This window comes from Gambusia affinis, linkage group LG11 (genome assembly GCF_019740435.1).
Source record: "Gambusia affinis linkage group LG11, SWU_Gaff_1.0, whole genome shotgun sequence".
In the NCBI taxonomy this organism is placed as follows: Eukaryota; Metazoa; Chordata; class Actinopteri; order Cyprinodontiformes; family Poeciliidae; genus Gambusia; species Gambusia affinis.
In genome coordinates this window covers 16,011,068-16,031,639 of record NC_057878.1, presented here as the reverse complement: position 1 = coordinate 16,031,639, position 20,572 = coordinate 16,011,068, and the positions used below count along the sequence as shown (strand labels likewise).

Sequence of the window (20,572 nt, the reverse complement as noted above, 5' to 3'; positions counted from 1 at the left end):
GTCCATCTTAGAAAACGTGTCTCACCCTCTGCATTGCAAGTTCTGGCCCTGTTCCTCCACAGAATTTTTACCTCTAAACATGAAACTAAGCTATAAACCCAATTTTGTCCCTGATGCCATCAGTCTCCATAATTTGATTTAGCGTAGTTTTAACAGTTTTTGTCTTTATTCTTTTTGTCTTATCTTGTCTTGTTCAGATAGGATGTTTTTGTTTTATTATTTCTATTACCTGATCACTTTTAATCACATTCGATCTATTGTGTGTTTATGTTGTATGTCCTGTTAGATAAGGATGATTCACCTCACTACAGTCAAATTTGCATAATGATATAAAATTGATTGACTGATTGATTTTCAAAAGTCTGCTTCATCCTTGGGTGAAATTCACAGATGCCTGAAGGTGCCATGTTCATCTGTTCAATCATTTGTAACACCATAAATATATCCACTTGTCATACCGTTTAGGAAGGAGACACATTCTTCTCCCCAGTGATCAATGTGTTTTGGTGTGAAATATGTGCATCAGTGCCTACGCAAAAGCAGAAAAACTTTGGAAGATCCTGGATGAAATAAGTCCTGTAACAGCAATGTAACAGAGAGGAAGAAGCCACGCCTCTAAAACTAACCTTAAAAACCAGTTTAGAGTTTGTAAGTGCAATCAATGCCAGGAACAAAACTTTATTTTGGAGACGTGCCCTGTTGTCTGACGAAGCAAAAAGTTTAATGTTTGGCTGTAATGATTGTTTTTACAATTGAAAGTTAAACCGGATCCCAGCAAGTCTGGAAGCACATTCCCAGCAGTCTGGTATAGAGGTATACTCAAGGAAATATCATCACAAAACTCTGATCTTGATAAGATAATATTTTGGAGCAGCATAGAAAAAGTGTGTGTGTGCAAAGCAGCGTACATTCTGACTTAGTCACACCAATTCAATCAGGAGGAATAGGCCAAAATTCAGAAAAACTCTTGTTTTAGAAATATATAAAACAAGAAGACCTAAAGATGTATGATGGGACTTGATTATTAAGGGCTTTATCTTCAATTATTGTGAATTTAACTGAGAGCAAATAAAGGGAAGCTAAAATAGGATAAATGTTATCTGTCTTCATTTTCATCAAAACTCTTGTGTCAGTGTTCTGAATCGGCTGAAAAAGTTTGACCTCATTTTGTGGACTACCTAATATTAAGTAATTACAGTAGTACAGCCTTGTGGTATAAAATTTATGGAACAGGTTTTCGGTAACACTCCAGGACATTTTTAATTTGGCAATGTTCCAGAGATGAAAGAAAAAATCTAACAAATCTGCTTAATATGGGATTTAGCGAACATAACGCCAAGTGTCTTTACTTTATTATCAAAGGCCAATTTATTGACATCCAGATAAAGTGGTAAACTAAGCAGTTTCTTTTTCAGAGGTTCTGGTCCAAAGACAAAATCTGTCTTGTCAGAATTTAAAAGGATCCTGTTTTTTATGCCTTAAAGACATGCGTGTCATCTAGCTAACAGATTGCATTTATTGAAAGACATAGCTGAATATCGTCAGCAGGATTCTGGGTGGAAATTTATCCCACACTGTCTTAACTATTGGAATCATGCATAAATAATAAGGAGAAATAGTCCAAGAACGTAGCCCTGTGGTTCTCCATAAGTAACCCTGGAATATAAAAATTTATCATTCACATGAGTAGAAACATAAGATTTAAACCAGACTAGTACTGTTCCCTTGATAACTCTGTGTTCAAGCCTTTTAAGAAAATATTGTGGTCAACTGTGTCAAAAGCAGCAATGAGATCTAACAAAACCTGAACAGACAGAAGTTCATTATCTGAGGCCAAGAGAAAATTGTAACTTTCATAAGTAGTTTTAGTGTTGTGGTGACCTTTAAAACTTGACTGAAACTCTTCAAATTATTTTGATTTAGATGCACACACACTTGATTAGCAACTATTTTCTGAAAGATTTTAGATGAGAATCGCAAATCATAAAATTAAAAATGCTCCATATTCATAAGAAAATATATGTATACTTGTAAATCTGAAACAAAAGAAAACCTTCTGCCCTAAATAAATCATTAGGTAAGCTTAATTAAGAAAAAAAATTACCTCTAGTATGATTTAATATCATACTAAAAGTTTTTTTTTTCCTATTGTGAAAATACATACCTGGATTCAACAGATTGGAGCTAAAGCTAGCTAAGTCAATGTCAAAGCTGAAGGTCACACTATGCAAATGAAGACAAAAATTTCCAACATTGTTAACTATAAAATGTTGATTTGTGGTTATTGTTGCTAGGGAGGCATGAAAGATACAGTTACAAAAAAAATTGGTAATGTCTCATTTTAACAATGTAATGGATGTCATCCAGCTTAGGTAGAAAAAAAACACCATCAAATGACAAAATCATGCAGTAGAAATTTTAAAGCTGAAAACTTGCGACCTGTTTAAAGCTTAATTTGTTTTGTAGGTGAAAGTTGATTCGCACATGTCTGCAGGATGACCTGAATCTCATAAATTATGAATGAATGAAATATTGTGAAGCATTATTCACACAATAAAGGTGCTTCTACGACAACACACTGGGTGTCAATTCATAAATAAAAACAACCACCAATAGAAAAAAGTAACTTTTATTAAGATGAACACAACACATAACAGTTTACATGAAAATCAGAGTAGTTGATAAACACTGTCATGCTGTTGACGAGCTGGGAAACATAGTTGGTAACAAGAGAACAGGTTGTTCTAGTCAGATAGTTCTCTAAAAGCACAGGCTAAGAGCTGCAGGTAGAGGTGTGTCAAAAAAAACGATCAGTCTAGACTTGTTTGGCATACTGATGTTTCAGCGCTCTTTTAGGGATCATTGTGAACTTAAAGATACAAACATGTCAGTGCTGTTTTTGGCCAGCCAAGTGAAACCGAGCACCAAATTTAAGTACTTAATTTGTTCCAAAGACTGAAAATCTTTAAATGCATGATGTGTTTGGTCTGCAACTAAAGATTCAACATTACTTAACTAAACACATCTTTAAATAATAATTTAAAGAAGTAACATTCCCCTGAAATTGCAATCTATCTATACAACAAAAACTGTTGCCACCTGAGTAGGGTTGGCCAATATAACAAAATACATAGAGAGCTGTTTCCTTATATATAACATAAGGTTGACGCTGTCCATTGCTTTTCTATGCACTTGTATAGACCTTTTGATTCTTTAACTAGTTTTTATGTTGTAAAATTGTACTTTACCTGGATGCTTTTGCTGTTTACATCTTAAACTAAAACATGCTTTTTGAATTAGACCAAACAGATAAAGACTGAGCATACTCATGGTGTATTTAATCTCAACTGTACCTTGGCAAATGTTAGCAAAACTGAACAAATGTAAGATAATCTGTTCAAACATGTTCTCTTTTGTACAATTGTGATAAAATTTACTGAATGTAATTTTTTGGCCAACAAATTATGTGTTTCATCGCTGTTAGGATCTCTGACAATTAAAGTATAATAAAACAACAGGAATTGGTGAACAAAAGTCAGAAACTGGGCAACATTCTTTAATACGTATTTTTATATAAGATAATTAGTCAGAACAAGTAGTACTAATACATGACAATGGAAAACCTTTGATAATGTCAAAAAATGTCTTACCCATCCAGAACCTCCCATGTTATCAGGCCTTTACAGCTTTTTCAGCAAGAAGAGAATGCCCATTTCCACATCTGTAAATCAAGCAAAGTGGTTACTCTTACCTGCTCCTTCTTCTCGAATCAGCTTTTTCTGTGAAATACTCGCTTCCCTTTTCTTGTTAATGTCTGACATCTAGCATTTGATGGTTAAACTTCTGTATCTCACTCAACAGGATCTCCAGTGTGTCCAGGACCTAAGTCTTTCTTCGCTAGCACCATCTGCTGAGGAGCTTAGCTAGCCTTGGAAACGAGATAGATGCTCACTACCAGGAACGACACTGCAAGCTTCTTCCGTGGGTGTTGTGCTCCGTGCTGCCTTCTCCCTTCTCTCTCAAATTGCTGACTGGTCCACTGTGCTGGGGGATGAAGGTGTTCTGTCTGACAGTCATCTGCAATCCTTCCACACTGCAGGAGGTTGTAGCTTTCCGTCCTACTCCCCCCTCCAAACACTTTCATTTGTATGAGCTGTTTTCTAGAGTCAGAGCCTTCCTTTACATTAACCCTATACATATTAAGAAGTAAATACACACTGTATGGAAACATACACACCACAGTCACCCGAAGAGATACTCCTTGAACTTTTTGTCCCATTACAACAACAAATTCCAGAGTAAATATATTAGATTGTTGATAGGCCAACACAAAGTTACTCATAATGGTGAAGTTGACAAATAATCTGAAAAGTGTAGTACATTTGTATTTACTCTCCCTGAGCCTTTAGATTGCAGAAGAACATTTTACTGACATTACAGTAGCAGGTCTTTTGCAATATATCCACCAGTTTCTCAATTGGATTAAGGTCTGGACTTTGGTCAATCTAGGATGTGAACCTGCTTTAATGTAAGTTGTTCCATTGTTACTCTACCTGTATGTTTTAGGGTTAATGTCTTGCTACAAGGTAAACCACCATCAAGCCTTTGGTAGCCCTCTACAGCACTTCCTTTCAAACACTTCAGAAAAGCGTCACCCCAGAATAATGCCACGTTTCACAGTGATACACCACATATGTGCTTTTGAATGTGAGCAAAATATCTTATCTGCACTTCCATGTTTTTACTACCTGCTAAATGGCTGAAGGCAAACTACAAATGACTTCCGCTGGCTTATTTTCAACAACAGCGCTCGTCGAGTGGTTGTTCAGGTTATAATTCTAATCGGTTTGCCATCAGATCTCAGTGTGAACAATCCTCAAGTGACCTCCATTCTAAAAGATGAATAATACACGTCACGATTGTTATCTACCAATAACAATCTGAAAACGTTGCACAATAACTGTCAACATAAGCTCCATCAGTGGTGCCTGCCAAATCTGTTTTGTCCGTATACATCTGAGCTTTCAGCTCTCTACCTTTTTGTGAAATTTGTTGTGAATCTTTGACGATTAATTGAAGAAAAAACTAATTATGCTGTTCAGGATGTCAAAGTTGTATTTGGGTCACTGTTACCTACAGTGTGAATGTAGCTTAATAGTTTTCTTGTTGACAGATATCCCACCTGAGCTATAAATCGCTGCAGCTCCTGTAGAGTAGCCATGGGTCTCATTAGACTTTAATAGTTCAGGTGAATTGCCACATCTTAGCCGGTTTGCTAATTTGAAATAAAGATTTGAACAGTTCTTCTCCGGAAGAAGTTTGGGTTGTTTTCTAACTTTCTCCTAGAGCTGCCTGTTGTGTTCCCTGGTGTTCATAAGGCTGATTTTTTACAAATATTTCCTTACGGACCTCTGAGTCAATCATAGAACATCTGGATTTATACTGAGGTTAAATTAGGCACGGGCGGACTCTATTTACTAATTAGGTGACTCTGAAGGCAACGGCTTGAACTTGATTTTTTTTTTATTCAAGCATCTGAGACTAAATGGGGTTCAATACAAATTCATGCCACAATTTTCAAAATGTTTTTTTGGAATGTAAGTTTTTCAAAAACCATAAATATTTTTCTTACACTTCACACTTATGTACTACCTTGTGTTGGTGTATAATACAGAATCTCAACAGAATCTCCCGTTCGTAGTTGTAACGGGACAAAATAGGAAAGAAAACACTAATAAAACCTCCAGTAATTTGAACAGGCTACACCAACATTTCATTGACATGGAAAAACAATAATCTGTGGCTTATTTAAATCTTTGCTGAACCAATAATGCACCGAACCTCGTGTTACTTTACTACACAATTTTATTTAGTCTTTTTTTATCTAATGAAAATATGTGAACAATCTAGATTCTGGTTTGCTGGGAACATAAGGAGTAAGGTATTCTCTTGGTTCTAATCTAGGCTCTTTATACTTGTACACTGGTACTACGAAGGATTTACATACTGTGCTTTACATACAAAAATTAAAATACACTTGACACTTGCAATCAATAAATCATAATAACTTCAGAAAGAAGTAATTCTTGCTGATCTAATGGCCTGATGTAACAAAAAACAACTTAAAGACAAATAATTGGCTGGCAGAAAACCAAGCCATAAAAAAATTTAAGTAAAAAAAAAATGTAGGACTGAAGTTTAAAATTTTTTTGCTTTTTATCCCCAATACCATAGGCACAATACACACACACTTTAGACGCAGAAAAAAGGAAAAACTTTCTCAGCAGGGAAACATCTAGCAGAATTAGGGAAGGGCATCATCTGCACTCATGTCTTGTTCTTACAGTCCTTCTTCCTTTAACTTCTCCGACTTAGCTGCAGTTAAGTCTGACTTCTGTGTTCCTCTAATGCTTTCAGATGACTGCCTCAAAGTAACCTGCAGCTTTCCTGACAATTCCTTTGCTCACCTCCTCGCCTCTCCTGCTAAGAACTGAAGCCTGTTGAATGGATACAGGATAGAACAAATAGTTAATCTGCACTTTCATGAGGCTCACTCTGTACTGTGCTACGAGGCTAGAGTGAGACTTAACACCGCTTACCGAAAACATGCTGCGTTCAATACCGCCGTGAGCCGTAGCCTCCGCCACTGCCTCCGGAGCTGTAGCCACCTGGAATTAAGGAGTTACCGCCATAAAATGATGTTGTTCTTAATCCAGATATGTGTTTAAAAGTCTGGATTATGCAGACTTTTAAAGGTAGAACTCACCACCATATGGTCCACCAGAGTTTCTGCCACCAAAGTTATTTCCCTTCATTGGCCCATAATTTGACTGCTGTCCACCATAATTTCCAAAGTCATTGTAATTTCCACCCCCTCCATATCCTGAATAGGTAACGCAAATTTGAAGTAATACATCCAAAGCATAAGTGGCACATTTGTTTTTGAGGACAAAATTTTTACCTCCACGGTTGCTTCCATAACCTCCATCACTGCCACCAAATCCACCACCCTGGTTTCCGTAGCCTGGACCGCCACCTCCGTAACCCCCTCGGCCACCTCCATAACCAGGTCCACCGCCATAATTGCCTCCCGGACCTGGGAAAGCAAAGAATGACCAATTCAGTACGTTTACAACCTTATTCTGCAACGTCATTAAAATGATAAAGAATTAGTTCTTATTTCTGTGAAGGTACAGGCAATACCTTCACAGTCTACTGTCGTAGACCTGTAGTACTAGCTTGTAGAAAACTTTTATTTTCTTTACTTCCATTTTAAACAGAAGCTGGTCTCTCTTTTTTACAAGACCAGTCCACCTATAGGTACTCATGAAGTTACTTGCCATCCCTGATTTGAACTTTTTAAAACAACTCAAATTATAGTCATGTTGGTGAAATATAACCCTGCACTAGCAGTTAATACACATCAGGGCATCCTAATATTTATGTATATAGGTCTAATTCTGTTTCTAGATTAAGTAAAATATCCAGAGCAACTGGTGATATATAAACCCTTCGAAGAAAAGAAATGGTATATGATGCATACAAATATTTGTGACCATAAGCTGTTAGTTTGTACTGAGTGTTCCATTTTTTTAAGATTAAACCATTTTATTACTCAACAAAAAATTATTTCACACTACAGAGAGTTATTTGCAGACACCACAGACTAACATTGGCCCTCGATCTCCAGCTGTTTTTATGATTTGTTGATAAAATGTTTTCTTCAGTTCAATTTAAATTTACATGAACAAAACTTATAAAAAGAGCTTTTCTCCAGCTTCATGAATGAAGTTGGAGATAAGTCATAATTAAAAATGACATATTAATTATGTCATTTCTGTTTGCATGACATAATTAATAATAAATGCGTTAATAGGAACATGACACACCGTGCTCAGGTTTCGCCCACTAAGTGAGCAGTCTGAGCGGGAGCTCATCACAACTGACTCCCTTTTACTGCAAACGTCTGTGAAAAGTTGGAACTCTCCCGATTTGTTTGATCAAATACTGATATTCCACATTCTTATATGCTAGGTTTTTTATATGCAGCTGATCAGGGGGGCTGATACAAGTTATAAACGGTTTTAGTTTTACAATGCCCAGGAGATTGAATCACTTTTCTAAAAACTCAATGCATGATGATTAGATAGGAGAGCTACTACTGATATTAATTTCACAACACTTCATTTCCAAACCTTCTAACATGCAGTTCAGGCATTTTGCACAGAAATAATGGTGGCAGTGGTGCTAATTTAAACTCTAAATGAGACTGAAGTTAAGTTTCATACCATTGTCAAAATCATCATTATAACCACCGCGTCCTCCGTAGCCATCTAGACAAAAAAAAGCACATCATTGTCAAACAGTGCATTTAAAATAGCACCAGGTTAAATTCTTCACATATCGGACCTTCTCTAAACAAAAGCAGGTTCTTTCCAAATCATTATTAAAGTCAACAACATAACATCTGACGTATACAAACCTCGACTGAAGTTACTGCCGCCTCCAAAACTTCCACCTCTGCCCATGAAGTTTCCTGATCCTCCGCTCCTTCCTGATGGGTGACATTTTAGAAACATTCATTGCACAACTGAGTTGCCACCTACAATTTCGGCATAAATAGCTGCAGTTTTACATTTTTGTCTCATAACGTACTCACCTCGGTTACTAGATATAGCATTCATTTCCTGTTTAGATAGCGCTTTCCTCACTTCACAATTGTGAAAGTTTATTGTGTGAAATTTCTGGGCTGTAAGAAAAATGGAAAAACAAAACACATAATAATAGACTAACTTTATTTTTTTATTTTTTATAAGAAATATATTTTCTAACTGAAATAAGTGCGTACCGACAATTTTGTCCACAGTGTCATGGTCGTCAAATGACACAAAGCAGAATCCTCTCTTCTTTCCTGTGGATCGCTCCTCCATGATGTCGATGCAGTCAATCTTTCCGTATTTCTCAAAATATTCCCGAATGTGGTGCTCCTCTGTGTCCTCTTTGATACCACCAACAAAGATCTTCTTCACTGTCAGATGTGCTCCAGGTTTGTTAGAGTCCTTCAAGAGAACATTGAGTGAGCGAAAATGCCAACCACACCAGCTGCAGCATCTGATTTCAGGTTTGAGGTGCAGATTTTTACCTCTCTGGACACAGCCCTCTTGGGTTCAACAACTCGCCCGTCGACTTTATGAGGCCTCGCTTTCATGGCCTCGTCAACTTCAGGTACAGAGGAGTAAGTTACAAAACCAAACCCTCTGGATCGTTTACTGTTAGGATCCCTCATCACCTAAATGCGATATAAAAATAGACAGGTTCAATTGTGTGCAAGTGACTTTCTTGTGTTATTACTATGAGGGAAAGTCTTTAATAGACTATGATAAATCTACAAACCACGCAGTCTGTGAGAGATCCCCATTGCTCAAAATGGGCCCGTAAACTCTCCTCTGTGGTTTCGAAGCTCAGACCTCCGATAAACAGCTTTCGGAGCTGTTCTGGTTCTTTCGCCTCATGGTCCTTTCACAGCAAAACACAAGAAGAATTGCAGCAGAAAGTCATACAAGTGGAGACAGTTGTTGAAAAACAAAACATGACACTTTTAGTGTTTCAAAAAAAATGCAAGAGCACTGACATTAACAAACTGTGAAATAACTGGGCCGTCCCTTAAAACAAAAATATTCACATTATAAATAGGAATATTATTATAACTACATAGACTGATAAACAAGCAAAAAAACAAGCCTGTTGTTTTCCAGGTCAACACACAACCATGTTGCTTTACTGCAGTTGCTGAATCTTACAGGTGCTCACATGTAGCAAACAGTGCGTCACATGTGCTATCGAATTACAGGATGGAATTTCATTTTAAAGACGTTTTGCTCCAGAAACACTGATCTGAAGAGATGGCATCAGAATATTTTGAAAAAGGCACCCAACCGTGCTGACCCTCTGCAAGATACTTTATCACAAGAGTAAAAGGTGAAATTTATGATGCTTTATATGCAGTGTAAAGTTGCTGCACCACTGAAAATATCAATGTGTGTAAGGTTGTTATCATACAGTGTATGTTAACCCTTTCAAAAGCTGATGTTTAAAATGTGGCTACCACACAGACATATGCCAAACTGACCAGTGTCTTTACATTTCAACAAATTATAACTCTTCTTATGTGTAAGAGGAGTTATATACCTTAATTACTCCAATAAAGCTTTTACTATTACAAAAAAATGTGGATGTAGCAATTTGTGATTTTGCAATGTGGTAATAATGTTCCCTCCAAAAATCCTTTTTTACTCACTATGGATTGAAATTAACAACAAATATATATTTTTTTCAAAAGCATGCCTGATCTGCTGGAGGTGCAAATACGTATTAAACAGACATATAGTTTTTTTTTCTAGGATTAAGAAAATGGCCAAAAAATTGTCATGATATATTTTTTAGATTTAATGTTTTTGATAATTATGGGAATACAGTTTCGAATGAAGTCTACTTTGTATGATAGGATCTGTTTCAATAGAAACTTAAATAAAAAATAACACAGATAATAAAATATGAATTACATTTGTATATTTGTTATAAACTGAACACTTGAATAATAATGACCCATACTCAAAAATGTGTCATTATTATCATAAATCTTATGTAGAAAAACTGAAAGCATTTATAAATATGATCATGTTTTTCTTACACGTTTTGTTTCACTACGAACTATGGTCTATGTAAATATGCTCAGTGAACAGTCTAGATGAATCAAAAGTAATGCAATAACATCTATACAGACAAAATAGGGTGCCTGCTGAACACTAGAACTTTACGTCTAGGGACCCAACGAGGCACAAGCAAAAGCGGACAAACATATCAACCTAAATTTCAACAGATATGTTGCAGGAACTGCCGATAGTACTTGTTTTTGACTACTGACAGGCAGAATCCCATAATGAAAAACAGTCCTTCAAATTCAAATAAGGTAACCAAAACTAATGGGAATCAGCTACTTTCTTATTCATTATGGAGTAAGACTCTTAGATATTACGTTATAGAATCTTAATTAGCTTAAGAAGTGTCACCTGCCTTTACAGTACATTGTATTTCATGTCAAAATGGCTGCTGCGACAAGAATAGCACGGTAAGAGCAATAGCTAACATCCATTTGCTACATTCAGGAGAGCTGTTGGTTAGAACACTAACATATAACAGATACACACACATATAAAGAGACATATTATAGTCCGTTTTAAGTGTTAAAGTGAGGAAATACTTATTATTTTAGGTACACTGCTAGGTGTAGTAATTCTGAAGCAGTTAGCTTAGCATTAGCGCTAGCTAATAACAGCGTTACTAGGCATAGTGAGGTACCGAAAAGGAGTGAAATCGCGGGTAAAGGCATGCAGACTTTACTTAAATCTTAAATTTTTGTTGAACATAAGAGAAACAGTGGCTTTGAATATTTCTGCATGTATATGTTTATTTTTAATGGTTAACAGCATCTTACCTCCATTTTGCAGATATGCAGGGCGGAGACGTTAAATGTATCACGTGACCTTCTTACGTTCGCTTGAGGTACTTCTCCAAAAGTTTTACAACAAAAACCTTAAATATAGACGACAATGACTGGTTTGTGCATTGAGCAAGTTGCACAAATTGTTATACGTATTACTGTTTGACTTCAGTTCAAGTAAAACTTAAGTATGGTCGGTAGCCTTGTCATTGCTATTTTGTGAGGTCATTTAAAAATAAGAATTGTCGCCACCTTCTGGCTAAAAATGAAAAACACCTTGAGTGTGTCGCGTCAACAGCGGCGGTGTTCAAAGATGAAATATCCACGTTTTTTTTTTTAAGAAAAGATTTTTAGAAACTAAAATGAATTTTAGAATTATTGCTAATGTTATATTTTTAATGTAAAAATAAAAATCCATTCATAAGTGGAGGAATATAATATAAATGGATGAGTATAATTTTACAATTGTTGGGGATTTTTGTGCCTTTGTTACACTCTAATTGAAAATTGAATTTAATGCTTTATCTTGGTTTAAAAAAAGTTTGTAACAAGTGTCTTCCACTGTTGTGTGAATTGGAAGAAGAAAAGTCTGATAAAGCAGGGATGTTATAATTTCAAATATCTGTACTGTCATTTACACAGCTTTTTCATTAGTTAATTACTGAGAGTACATACAATATTTTTATTGCACAAGTATACATGCACATTTGGTAATTTCTTTTAAAATGACTGTACTCAATTGCACAGGCACATTTCTTTGAAACAGAATATGCTATTTTTAATAACTTTACAGTATATTTTTTGTGTTGTAAACTTTCCCTTACTCTGCAGTCTCATATTTTTCTTTTTCTTTTTTTATATCTTTTACTTTAGTTTGAATATGTGCACTTCTATTTATCTTTAACTTGCTGCTGGTACGCCTAAATTTCTCATGGGACAATAAACCACACTTCTATTGTGTACTCTTAAAATGTATGAATAAGCTAGTTTATCTACTGTTTCCTTATCAATTGCTACGCCTGTGATGCATATTTGAGCAGCTATCAGACTCTACGAGTATGAAAAGTCTGATAACTTTGGACATATGTACAAAATGTTAGAGATATGTTGAGGCAGTATTAATCAGTTGACATGTGCACTTTATGGAATTCTATGAACTTGCTTCTAATGTACTGAGTGCAAACCGCAATAGTGCGCTGAAATAAATATCTTAAGATAAATCGTTAATCCCAGTACCATAAAAAAATTATGAAGGAAAGTACAACATGCAACACAAATTAAAATACATGTTCAGACTTTTTCTTTGTAAAGTAACTTGCCAGTAAACTGCCATGACTTTAAACTACAGCAAAAATCCAGTTTCCCTCTGCATTTTTTCATGTCAGATATTAATTTGTACTTCCACAATAAACAACACAAACCTAATTTTTTATTTCAAAACTTACATAATTTGCACTGAAAGGGACTTTTATGTTCATTTCTGAAACCCCCCCCCCAACTTCTTTGCAGATTGGGACTAATTTCTTCTGCTTCTTCCAATGTCCAGAAAACATTTACAGTCCTTATTAATTGGTTTCTCTAAATATCTCCCAGGTGTGTATTTTGTGAATGGTTGAAGAAATCTTGTATGTCTTTGCCCTGTGACAGATGCATGTCCAGGGTGTACCCACCTCTCGCCCTGTTGAAGCTGGAGATAGGCATCTTCAGCAAATATATGACATTTTTAGGGAAACAAGTCTGTCATTAACAAATAGTGGTATGGATGGAAAACTTCCCCAATAAACATGTTTGACACTGTTAAAACCTAATTTTATTTCAAAACTTACGAAATTGACAGAAAACATTTACATTCTTTTTAGCTGCAGTTCTGCATAATATTTTTTCCATCTGTATTTTCAGAACAGGTTGAAGAAAGATACTTGACTGGAAAAAATATGATGCATGAGCCAGATGCTACTTAGCCCTGTTGAAGCTGACTGGCATCTTCAAAATATATGACATTTTTACGGTTTAAACAATGTCTGTCATTAACTTTATAGTAGTATGTGAGGAAAATACAGCCCCAATAAAATGGGCAATGTTTCTCTGACACTGTTAATGATGACTATTTATGATCCGTCCATAGTTCAAATTTAAGAGCATGTCTGATTTGATTCTTTTACTCCACTGCAATTACGTCATTTGCCCAAACACTGAGGCATTATTGTTTATTACAATATTACCTTTGGCTTAAACAGGACTCTGTTTGACCGTTACTGGATAATAAATGTATTGGAGACTTTAATGGTAATAAATCACTCACATATTTGCCGTAGTCTCACATATAAAGCCCTTAGTAATTAAGCTCCATCAGACATCAGAGATCTGATTGTTTCATATTTTTCTAGCAGAGCACTTCAGCCTCAGACTGCAGATTTATTGGTAGTTCCTAAAGTCTAAAAAGTAGGATGGCAGGTTGAACTTTAAGTTGTCAGACTCTTGTTCTGTGGAAACAGTTCTTAGTTTTATTTTATGAGTCAGACACACCTGTCTACTGTTAAACTTTGCCTTGATTAAGCCAATAGTTATAACTAAGTATACTGATCAATTAGTTAGGAAGTAGAGAAAACATAGTCAATGGTTTTGGAGTAGCCATCAAAAAATTCAACTTTTAATTGCAGGGCCTTGCCTTAGCAGAAAAAATAAATATTACATTAAGAAATAGTTATTAAAATGAAAGGCATCATAACCATTGAAATCCCTAACAATAGAACAATAGAACTGAAGGATTAAGTTATTAGTTCTAGCTCTTAAAATGATCTCTATGCTCAAATGTAATTAAGTAGTAATGGAGCATAAACACAGGAACACAAGGAACATGCAATTCAAGTAAGGCATTAAGTTACTTTTTGATAATAAAGGAAACTGGTGGAAAGAAAAGCTACTTGCCTAACCTTCATAATTACATTAAAAACAATAAAAAGTTTATAGCAACTCAAATTATGACAAAGATGAGGACACAACATTATACCTGCTACACAGAGAGAGCAGGATGAAGATCTTCATTTAGTAAAACTATATATAACAATGTCTTAAGTGTTTGGGACTTAAAAACTCTGATAATTATTGTTTCACTGAAACCTGTTATTTTGCATATTATTTAACCCATTGTGAATCAAATCAAAGTGAAAATCCCTCACAATAATAAAAAAAAGCCATATGACTTCTATGATCGTACTGCTCAACCATTTGTAAATGCATTTCATTATAAGACAAAAGCTTGAACTTTTAACCTTATAATCTGAACTGGCTGCTTGCAAATATGGTCTAATAAATGTGACATGGTTGTAAATTGTGAAATCTTAATGAAGATTAGCTATCGAGGGATATTTTGTATGCTTCTTATGTACATCAGAATAGGCAACTTGATCAGATTAGGCAGTCAAATATGGTCAGTAGTGTGATTTTAAGCTGTATAGGTAATGCTCTATAATTTTTTTGTCTGCTTCTATTTGTAGCAGATTTTAATGTTTTATATAAGACATTCAAATTATGTTCATATTATATTAGTAAAAACTGGACACATTTATGGGTGGAGGTAAAGGACCGGTTTGTGGTCCTTCTACAAATTTGGTCTGGCATCCAGTAGGACAATCAAACACTACAAACCCGGTGGCTTGTTTTTAACAACCCAGAGCCACCAGTGCCCACAATAAACCCACGCTCAGCAGCCATTGCTGCAGCATCTCATTGCTGAGACTCTGCGTGTGGGATTTGCAAGGAGGAGATGAGCTCAGCGAGTCGACTGCAGCAACAGTAAACAGGGCAGTATCAGCCTCTCACAGATGTGGTTTGATGGATGCTCGGCGTACACCTTCTCGCCCTCGCCTCGGCACAACATGTTTGTTTGGTTGTTGATCACACCCCCTCAGTCTTTATGCCTAACTGCCCCCTGACACAAAGATACATCACCGGTCCCACACATCTCTGCTGGCCACGGACAATTCGATTCAGTGTTCTTGTGGAGGCTGCTTTTGACTTTCAGAAAACATTTTCGGAAAACAGCTGCACATGATGTTACTTTTCCAAATCACAAGGCTACCTTTTTAACACCATAAATGTGTATCCTGGGTGTTCTGAGGTGGAATTTAGGTTCAATTAGCAGTTCATTTGCATTAAATAAAAAAGAAAATGACCAAAATTGCTGGTTAATTATGCTCATAAAAGAGTTCTTTGCCCCAATTTACCATAAAACCCTACAGTCTCAGGCTTGGCAGTAATTTTCTTCAGCAACAAATGAGTGATATAATGTCCCGCTGAGATAGAGAGGGATGAAATCCTTGTCTGGGCCGAAAGGCAGTACTTACCACAGAACCACGATTAAATAATTAACAAGGGTTTTATTCCTATTTTATGCCCCCAAATTATGGTTTGCTATAAATCCGCAAAGCCAGCTATAGAGAATCGTGTCAGCAAAAAATTCAAGTGTAGTAAATCATTAGAGGGAGGAGTCAGAGGTGAATATAACCTTTTCCCCTTCAGTCTTATCAGAAGGCCAAGGTGAAAATCAGAAGCACTGGTCTTTGTGGTGAAGGCTCTTTTGATTGCCTTTTCACTTTGTTGACAGAGAAAATGATCCAACAGTAGGTGGCACCAAATCATCATTCTCAATATAAGTGATTCTGAAACTATATCATTCAAGCACTATCTCAGGAAATATTAAGCTGTCCAAATACCAGCAAACTGACAAATATTTTAAATTGTTTTAAAATATTGTTTTACTTATATATTTATGAATGCTTAGATTTTAATACAAAATGAAGATGATCTGAAAAACAATAATTTTTCAAATAATTTCTTCATTTATAAAAATAGCTCCCTCCTCTTCTTAAAATACAAAATAGCTGTGATTAATCACATCCATTGAACATTTGTGGTCCATTTCATTTACCAAATCAAGAACTGAATAATGACAGGCCTTTTGCATAAAAATAATACATTTAAGAGAGCCTGTCTGACAACATGAAGTAGGCTTGAGGATCTCAAAAAGCTACACATTGTACCCCAATCAAAAGAAATCTAAGATTAAATGAGAGACATTGGCTTCTATCTGTCTGAAACAGATAGTCTTAAATCATCTCTAAGGCTTTAAGACCCCAGTCTAAGTTATTCTCCACAATTGGAAAAATCATGAAACAGTTTGAATCTGAGGTGCCGCAAAACAATCCAGAACAGCATCTAAAGCACTGCAAGCCTCATTTGCTTCAGTTAAAACGTATGCTTGTGATTGAGCAATTGGAAAAAGATTCCAAGGCTAAAAATACTTCTGATATAAACCCCCAAAACAAAACAAAGCCAAGAAACACAAAGAAAAAATAAAGAAACAAATATATATATATATATATATATATATATATATATATATATATATATATATATATATATATATATATATATATATATATATATATATATATATATATATATATATATATATATATATATATATATATATATATATATATATATATATATATATATATATATATATATATATATATAGTCAAAGTCCAGGTTTAGGTCTAATTTAGATGCTGTGTATGATTAAGTTAATTCCCAAATCCCCTCACTGTGGCTGGATTAATAGAAAATCTGCATGGGTAAAGAGTCTTCCAAAGCAATTTGAGAAATAAATGTTCAATTATTGCAAAAAGTTGATGGCAGTTTTGCTGCCAAGAGAGACACATTCAGTCATAAGGTTTAGGGGGCAATTGCCTTTTCCACATAAGGTGGTTTGGAGAGCCATAATGAATTAAACCATCCTTTGAATTCTATTTTTCATATTTAATCTGCCTATCTATACAGCTTTTAAAATTTGTTTGATAATCTGATAGATTTGTGATAAAAAGTAAAACAGAAAAAAGAAAGGATGAACTCCAAAATTTCAAGAGGTTAATCCATATTCAGCATTAAAACATGATTAAGCATTTATTATTACTTGGTTACTAAGAACCAATAAACCAACCTTTCATTAAACTCAAACTTCAAAATGTAGCTCAAACAACTAAAAAATGCAAAAATGATAAACTTTTAACTGACACCAAAGTTGTGCCAGAACCACCATTTTGTTTTTGATGTCCTCTAGATGGCGCCATGGTCCATGAAACCTTTGGCCCTCCAGCTGCAAATCATATCACCTTGTAAATGTCAAACAATATTCTTTGATAGGAAATTACTGTTTCCCCCTGTGTCAAATGTCTGGGTACTTGATTATGTGCAATAATTCCAAATCCTAATTAAAGTTGTTCTATTAGTTTTTTGCCATTAATATAATTATGAAGGAGTGCATTTTTATTATTGACCTATTAGCTGTTGCATTGAGAATCCTCTGAGGGATACTGCCTGCAAATGATTTATTCTTTGAAAGTATTGCTCATTAGCTTTAAAAACGTTTGCACGGTTTGTTACTGTTATCTCTGTCACTGAGATGATGTTGTGAACCTAATGCTCTTTTCAAATACAGCCTCCCTCTCTGCTATTTGTGCCTGAGGGCGTTAAGGTTGACCTTGTCCTGAGAAAGCGTAGACTGGCTGCATGACTCCTCTGGGGAACCGTGTCGCCTCTAACCTGGGCTTGGACGGACGGACGTACGCAAGTGGAAAACTGTGAGGAAATGGACATTTGGAGCAGGGAAACCATGGAGTCAATTTAGTCACTGTCTACTACCTTTTCGCATGCAAGTACAAAGCCAGCCTCACACGTTGGTGTTGACAAGAATTTCTCTCTGAGGAATTTAGGGACAGAACAATTCCTAGCATCTGTTTCCTGCTCTCTTGCTTTGTGTGAAGGAAACAGAGTGTAAATCACACCAAATATAAATAGAATCAGGAATACATTTTTCAAGAGCTAAAGTCGGTTGCTGTTCCACAGTGTTTTGGTTTTTCAGACACCAAAATTTGTACCTGCTGTAACAGGAGAAATAATTAAAAACACTCGTGTAAACTAAATGTATTGCATTGATTAGCCTTAATGAAATAAAACGTATTGAACCAAGAGTCATATTTTCTTCACATCCTTTAACTCAGAAACTTTGGATTCAATGTAATCTTTGTGTTAAATTTTGAAGCACAGAAGAGACTAGCAGGAGCTTCCTCAGATGTAATTGGATCAGAGTTCAATTAACCTTGTCCACAAGATGAAATGCTAACATGGTAGAATAATGTATAATCATAGTAGTAGGTTGTGTTGATGAAAAATAACTACCGTAGTCATTTAGCTGAGTAGTTAGTGCAAGCTAATGCTAGCAATGTCCAACATGCACACCCCCCTCTCCCAAAAAAACATCAAGTATTTTAATACAGTGTTATAATCATAAATGTTCATGGCTAAGATAATTTATCAATAAAAGCACACATTTTTATGTACAACTGAGCCAAAAATATAAAATAAATAGGATCACTTTAACCCAAATATTTCTTGCTTACTAATTTTGGAAATGTCTATTTCTTTTCAGTGTTGTGCTGGTAGCCTTGACTGCCACTGTATAAAAGGGCTCTGTTTTGTCTTTGGTTTAGAGCTTAGTTATCTGGATTTTGTACAGTGACTGTTTATTCATGTGTGCTTTTATTTTTCCTCGTGGACAGGCACTTTCTATGGCTGTTTTGGGATAATTTAATCACGCTCATCTGCTAGTTGTCCCAGTAGTCACTCCTCCCGGTATTCATTCTCATGATTTGTTTTCAGTCAATGTTGGATCTGCTTGTTTCCATACTTGTTGCCACTCCTGTTGCCTCATGTACCTCCCAGTATTTCAGCCATGCTGTTTTGTTGAACTTTCTATTATTAAATTAAGCTTTTCATTAAGTTCTACCTCCCTTCTGCGTGCATTTCCAGCCCAGTCCAAAACAAAATACATTAATTTTTGACATTTGTTGGCCATTTGTTGGTTAGCATAACCTTGTATGCCGTGTCATACCTATAAAACAGTCCTGTTGTGTTAAATACAGCCAGGGCTTTGAGAGTGCATATTTGACCTGGGACTGGGTCACCAATATAACTCAAGTTAGGTTGTTTTCTTGGGGTTCTTCCTTTCTTATTAACCAAAATTCCTGGTTGTTTTTATTTAAATCTTCTACAAGGGTTTAAAGGATTCATGTACTGTACACCAATGGTGGAAAAATGCAAAATATATGTAAATCAAATAAAATTATGCACATCTCTATAAAGTGTACAACATTTTTTTATAAAAAAATAATAATGAACGCATGTAGTGAAATTAGTTTTTTTCCTTTTTTTTTTTTTTTGCTATTGAATACTTTTCTATGTCATTTTAAATAAAAAAAGAGAAAAGTTTGCCTGGAAACCATCCGGTGCACTGGCCTATTGATGTCCAAAGAAGAGACACAGATAGTGTGAAGTAATAAAAGTCTTTATTTACAGCTCCTTAGCTGAGAGCAACAGAGGAGTGCTGTGTTTCCTTCTGGCACTAATTGACTGCCTGCAGCAGGAGAAACATGGACTCTCTTTCCTGCCCCTCTCCAGCACACTTGTCTCAGATATAATAGTAAGCACAATGCAATCTCTTATTGAACTTTGAAATTCATTGACCTTTACACAGGTAAGATTAAGAAGTATTCATTTTGATTACTCTGGATGTATTTATTAGTATGAGGATTATTCGGGTAAGGTGCAGTTTGCTCCTCTGTGCCACCCTGTAAGACTAATCTTTTTAAGAGCTCGTAGTGATCTGTGCAGCCCAAAGGCAATTGTGTGCGGTCCATTCAATGCGTGTCCCTTCTTCCTGGGTGAGAAATAAGTAAGGGGGGGAAGGATGGGGGAGACAGGGGAAAACCATCTTTGCCGTCCCTTAATTCCTGTGCACGGAGCAACAAACGAGCACAAAAGTGCTGCTTTCACAGTTTTCTGTGGCCCGACGTTGAGCTCCAGGCACAACGAGACAAAGGAACGGCGGGATGATGAAGTCCCGAGCAGCACAGGGCAGGTGTTTCCTCTGTCTCCTGGGAGTACTGCAGAGTACACCTGCCCACCACTAACCCATCGTGATGGATCGATGAGGCAGTAACTGACTCAGCA

The 20,572-nt window shown here is 35.8% G+C and overlaps 1 protein-coding gene and 1 long non-coding RNA gene across 4 annotated transcripts; one reads left to right on the top strand and one right to left on the bottom strand.

Moving 5' to 3' along the window:
• Window positions 1–2,613: 2,613 nt before the first annotated feature.
• On the bottom strand, window positions 2,614–11,701 carry hnrnpa3 (heterogeneous nuclear ribonucleoprotein A3). 2 transcript variants are annotated; one of them, XM_044132737.1, is made up of 11 exons: window positions 11,495–11,701; window positions 9,394–9,516; window positions 9,143–9,289; window positions 8,849–9,059; window positions 8,660–8,749; window positions 8,483–8,554; window positions 8,289–8,333; window positions 6,962–7,096; window positions 6,767–6,883; window positions 6,600–6,668; window positions 2,614–3,721 (listed from the first exon to the last, which is right to left on the bottom strand). In XM_044132737.1, the coding sequence occupies exons 1-10, from the start codon at window positions 11,498–11,500 to the stop codon at window positions 6,616–6,618; spliced, it is 999 nt and encodes a 332-aa protein (XP_043988672.1). In that variant the 5' UTR covers window positions 11,501–11,701; the 3' UTR covers window positions 2,614–3,721; window positions 6,600–6,615. The 2 variants fall into 2 exon arrangements, with proteins under 2 accessions (XP_043988672.1, XP_043988671.1); XM_044132736.1 differs by lacking the exon at window positions 2,614–3,721 and adding an exon at window positions 5,848–6,497 and having other exon boundaries at window positions 11,495–11,700.
• Window positions 10,774–18,534, top strand: LOC122840385. 2 transcript variants are annotated; one of them, XR_006372221.1, is made up of 3 exons: window positions 10,774–10,969; window positions 11,508–11,562; window positions 18,003–18,534. It is a non-coding gene; the product is annotated as an uncharacterized LOC122840385 (long non-coding RNA). The 2 variants fall into 2 exon arrangements; XR_006372220.1 differs by lacking the exon at window positions 10,774–10,969 and adding an exon at window positions 11,070–11,128.
• The last annotated feature ends 2,038 nt before the right edge of the window (window positions 18,535–20,572 follow it).

Excerpts from the sequence above, each read along its gene's own strand:
- hnrnpa3 (XM_044132737.1), bottom strand. Across the intron at positions 8,750-8,848 it reads CACTGTGGACAAAATTGTCG|CCCAGAAATTTCACACAATA; the intron begins GTACGCACTTAT and ends TTTTTCTTACAG. Across the intron at positions 8,555-8,659 it reads TGCTATATCTAGTAACCGAG|GAAGGAGCGGAGGATCAGGA; the intron begins GTGAGTACGTTA and ends GTCACCCATCAG.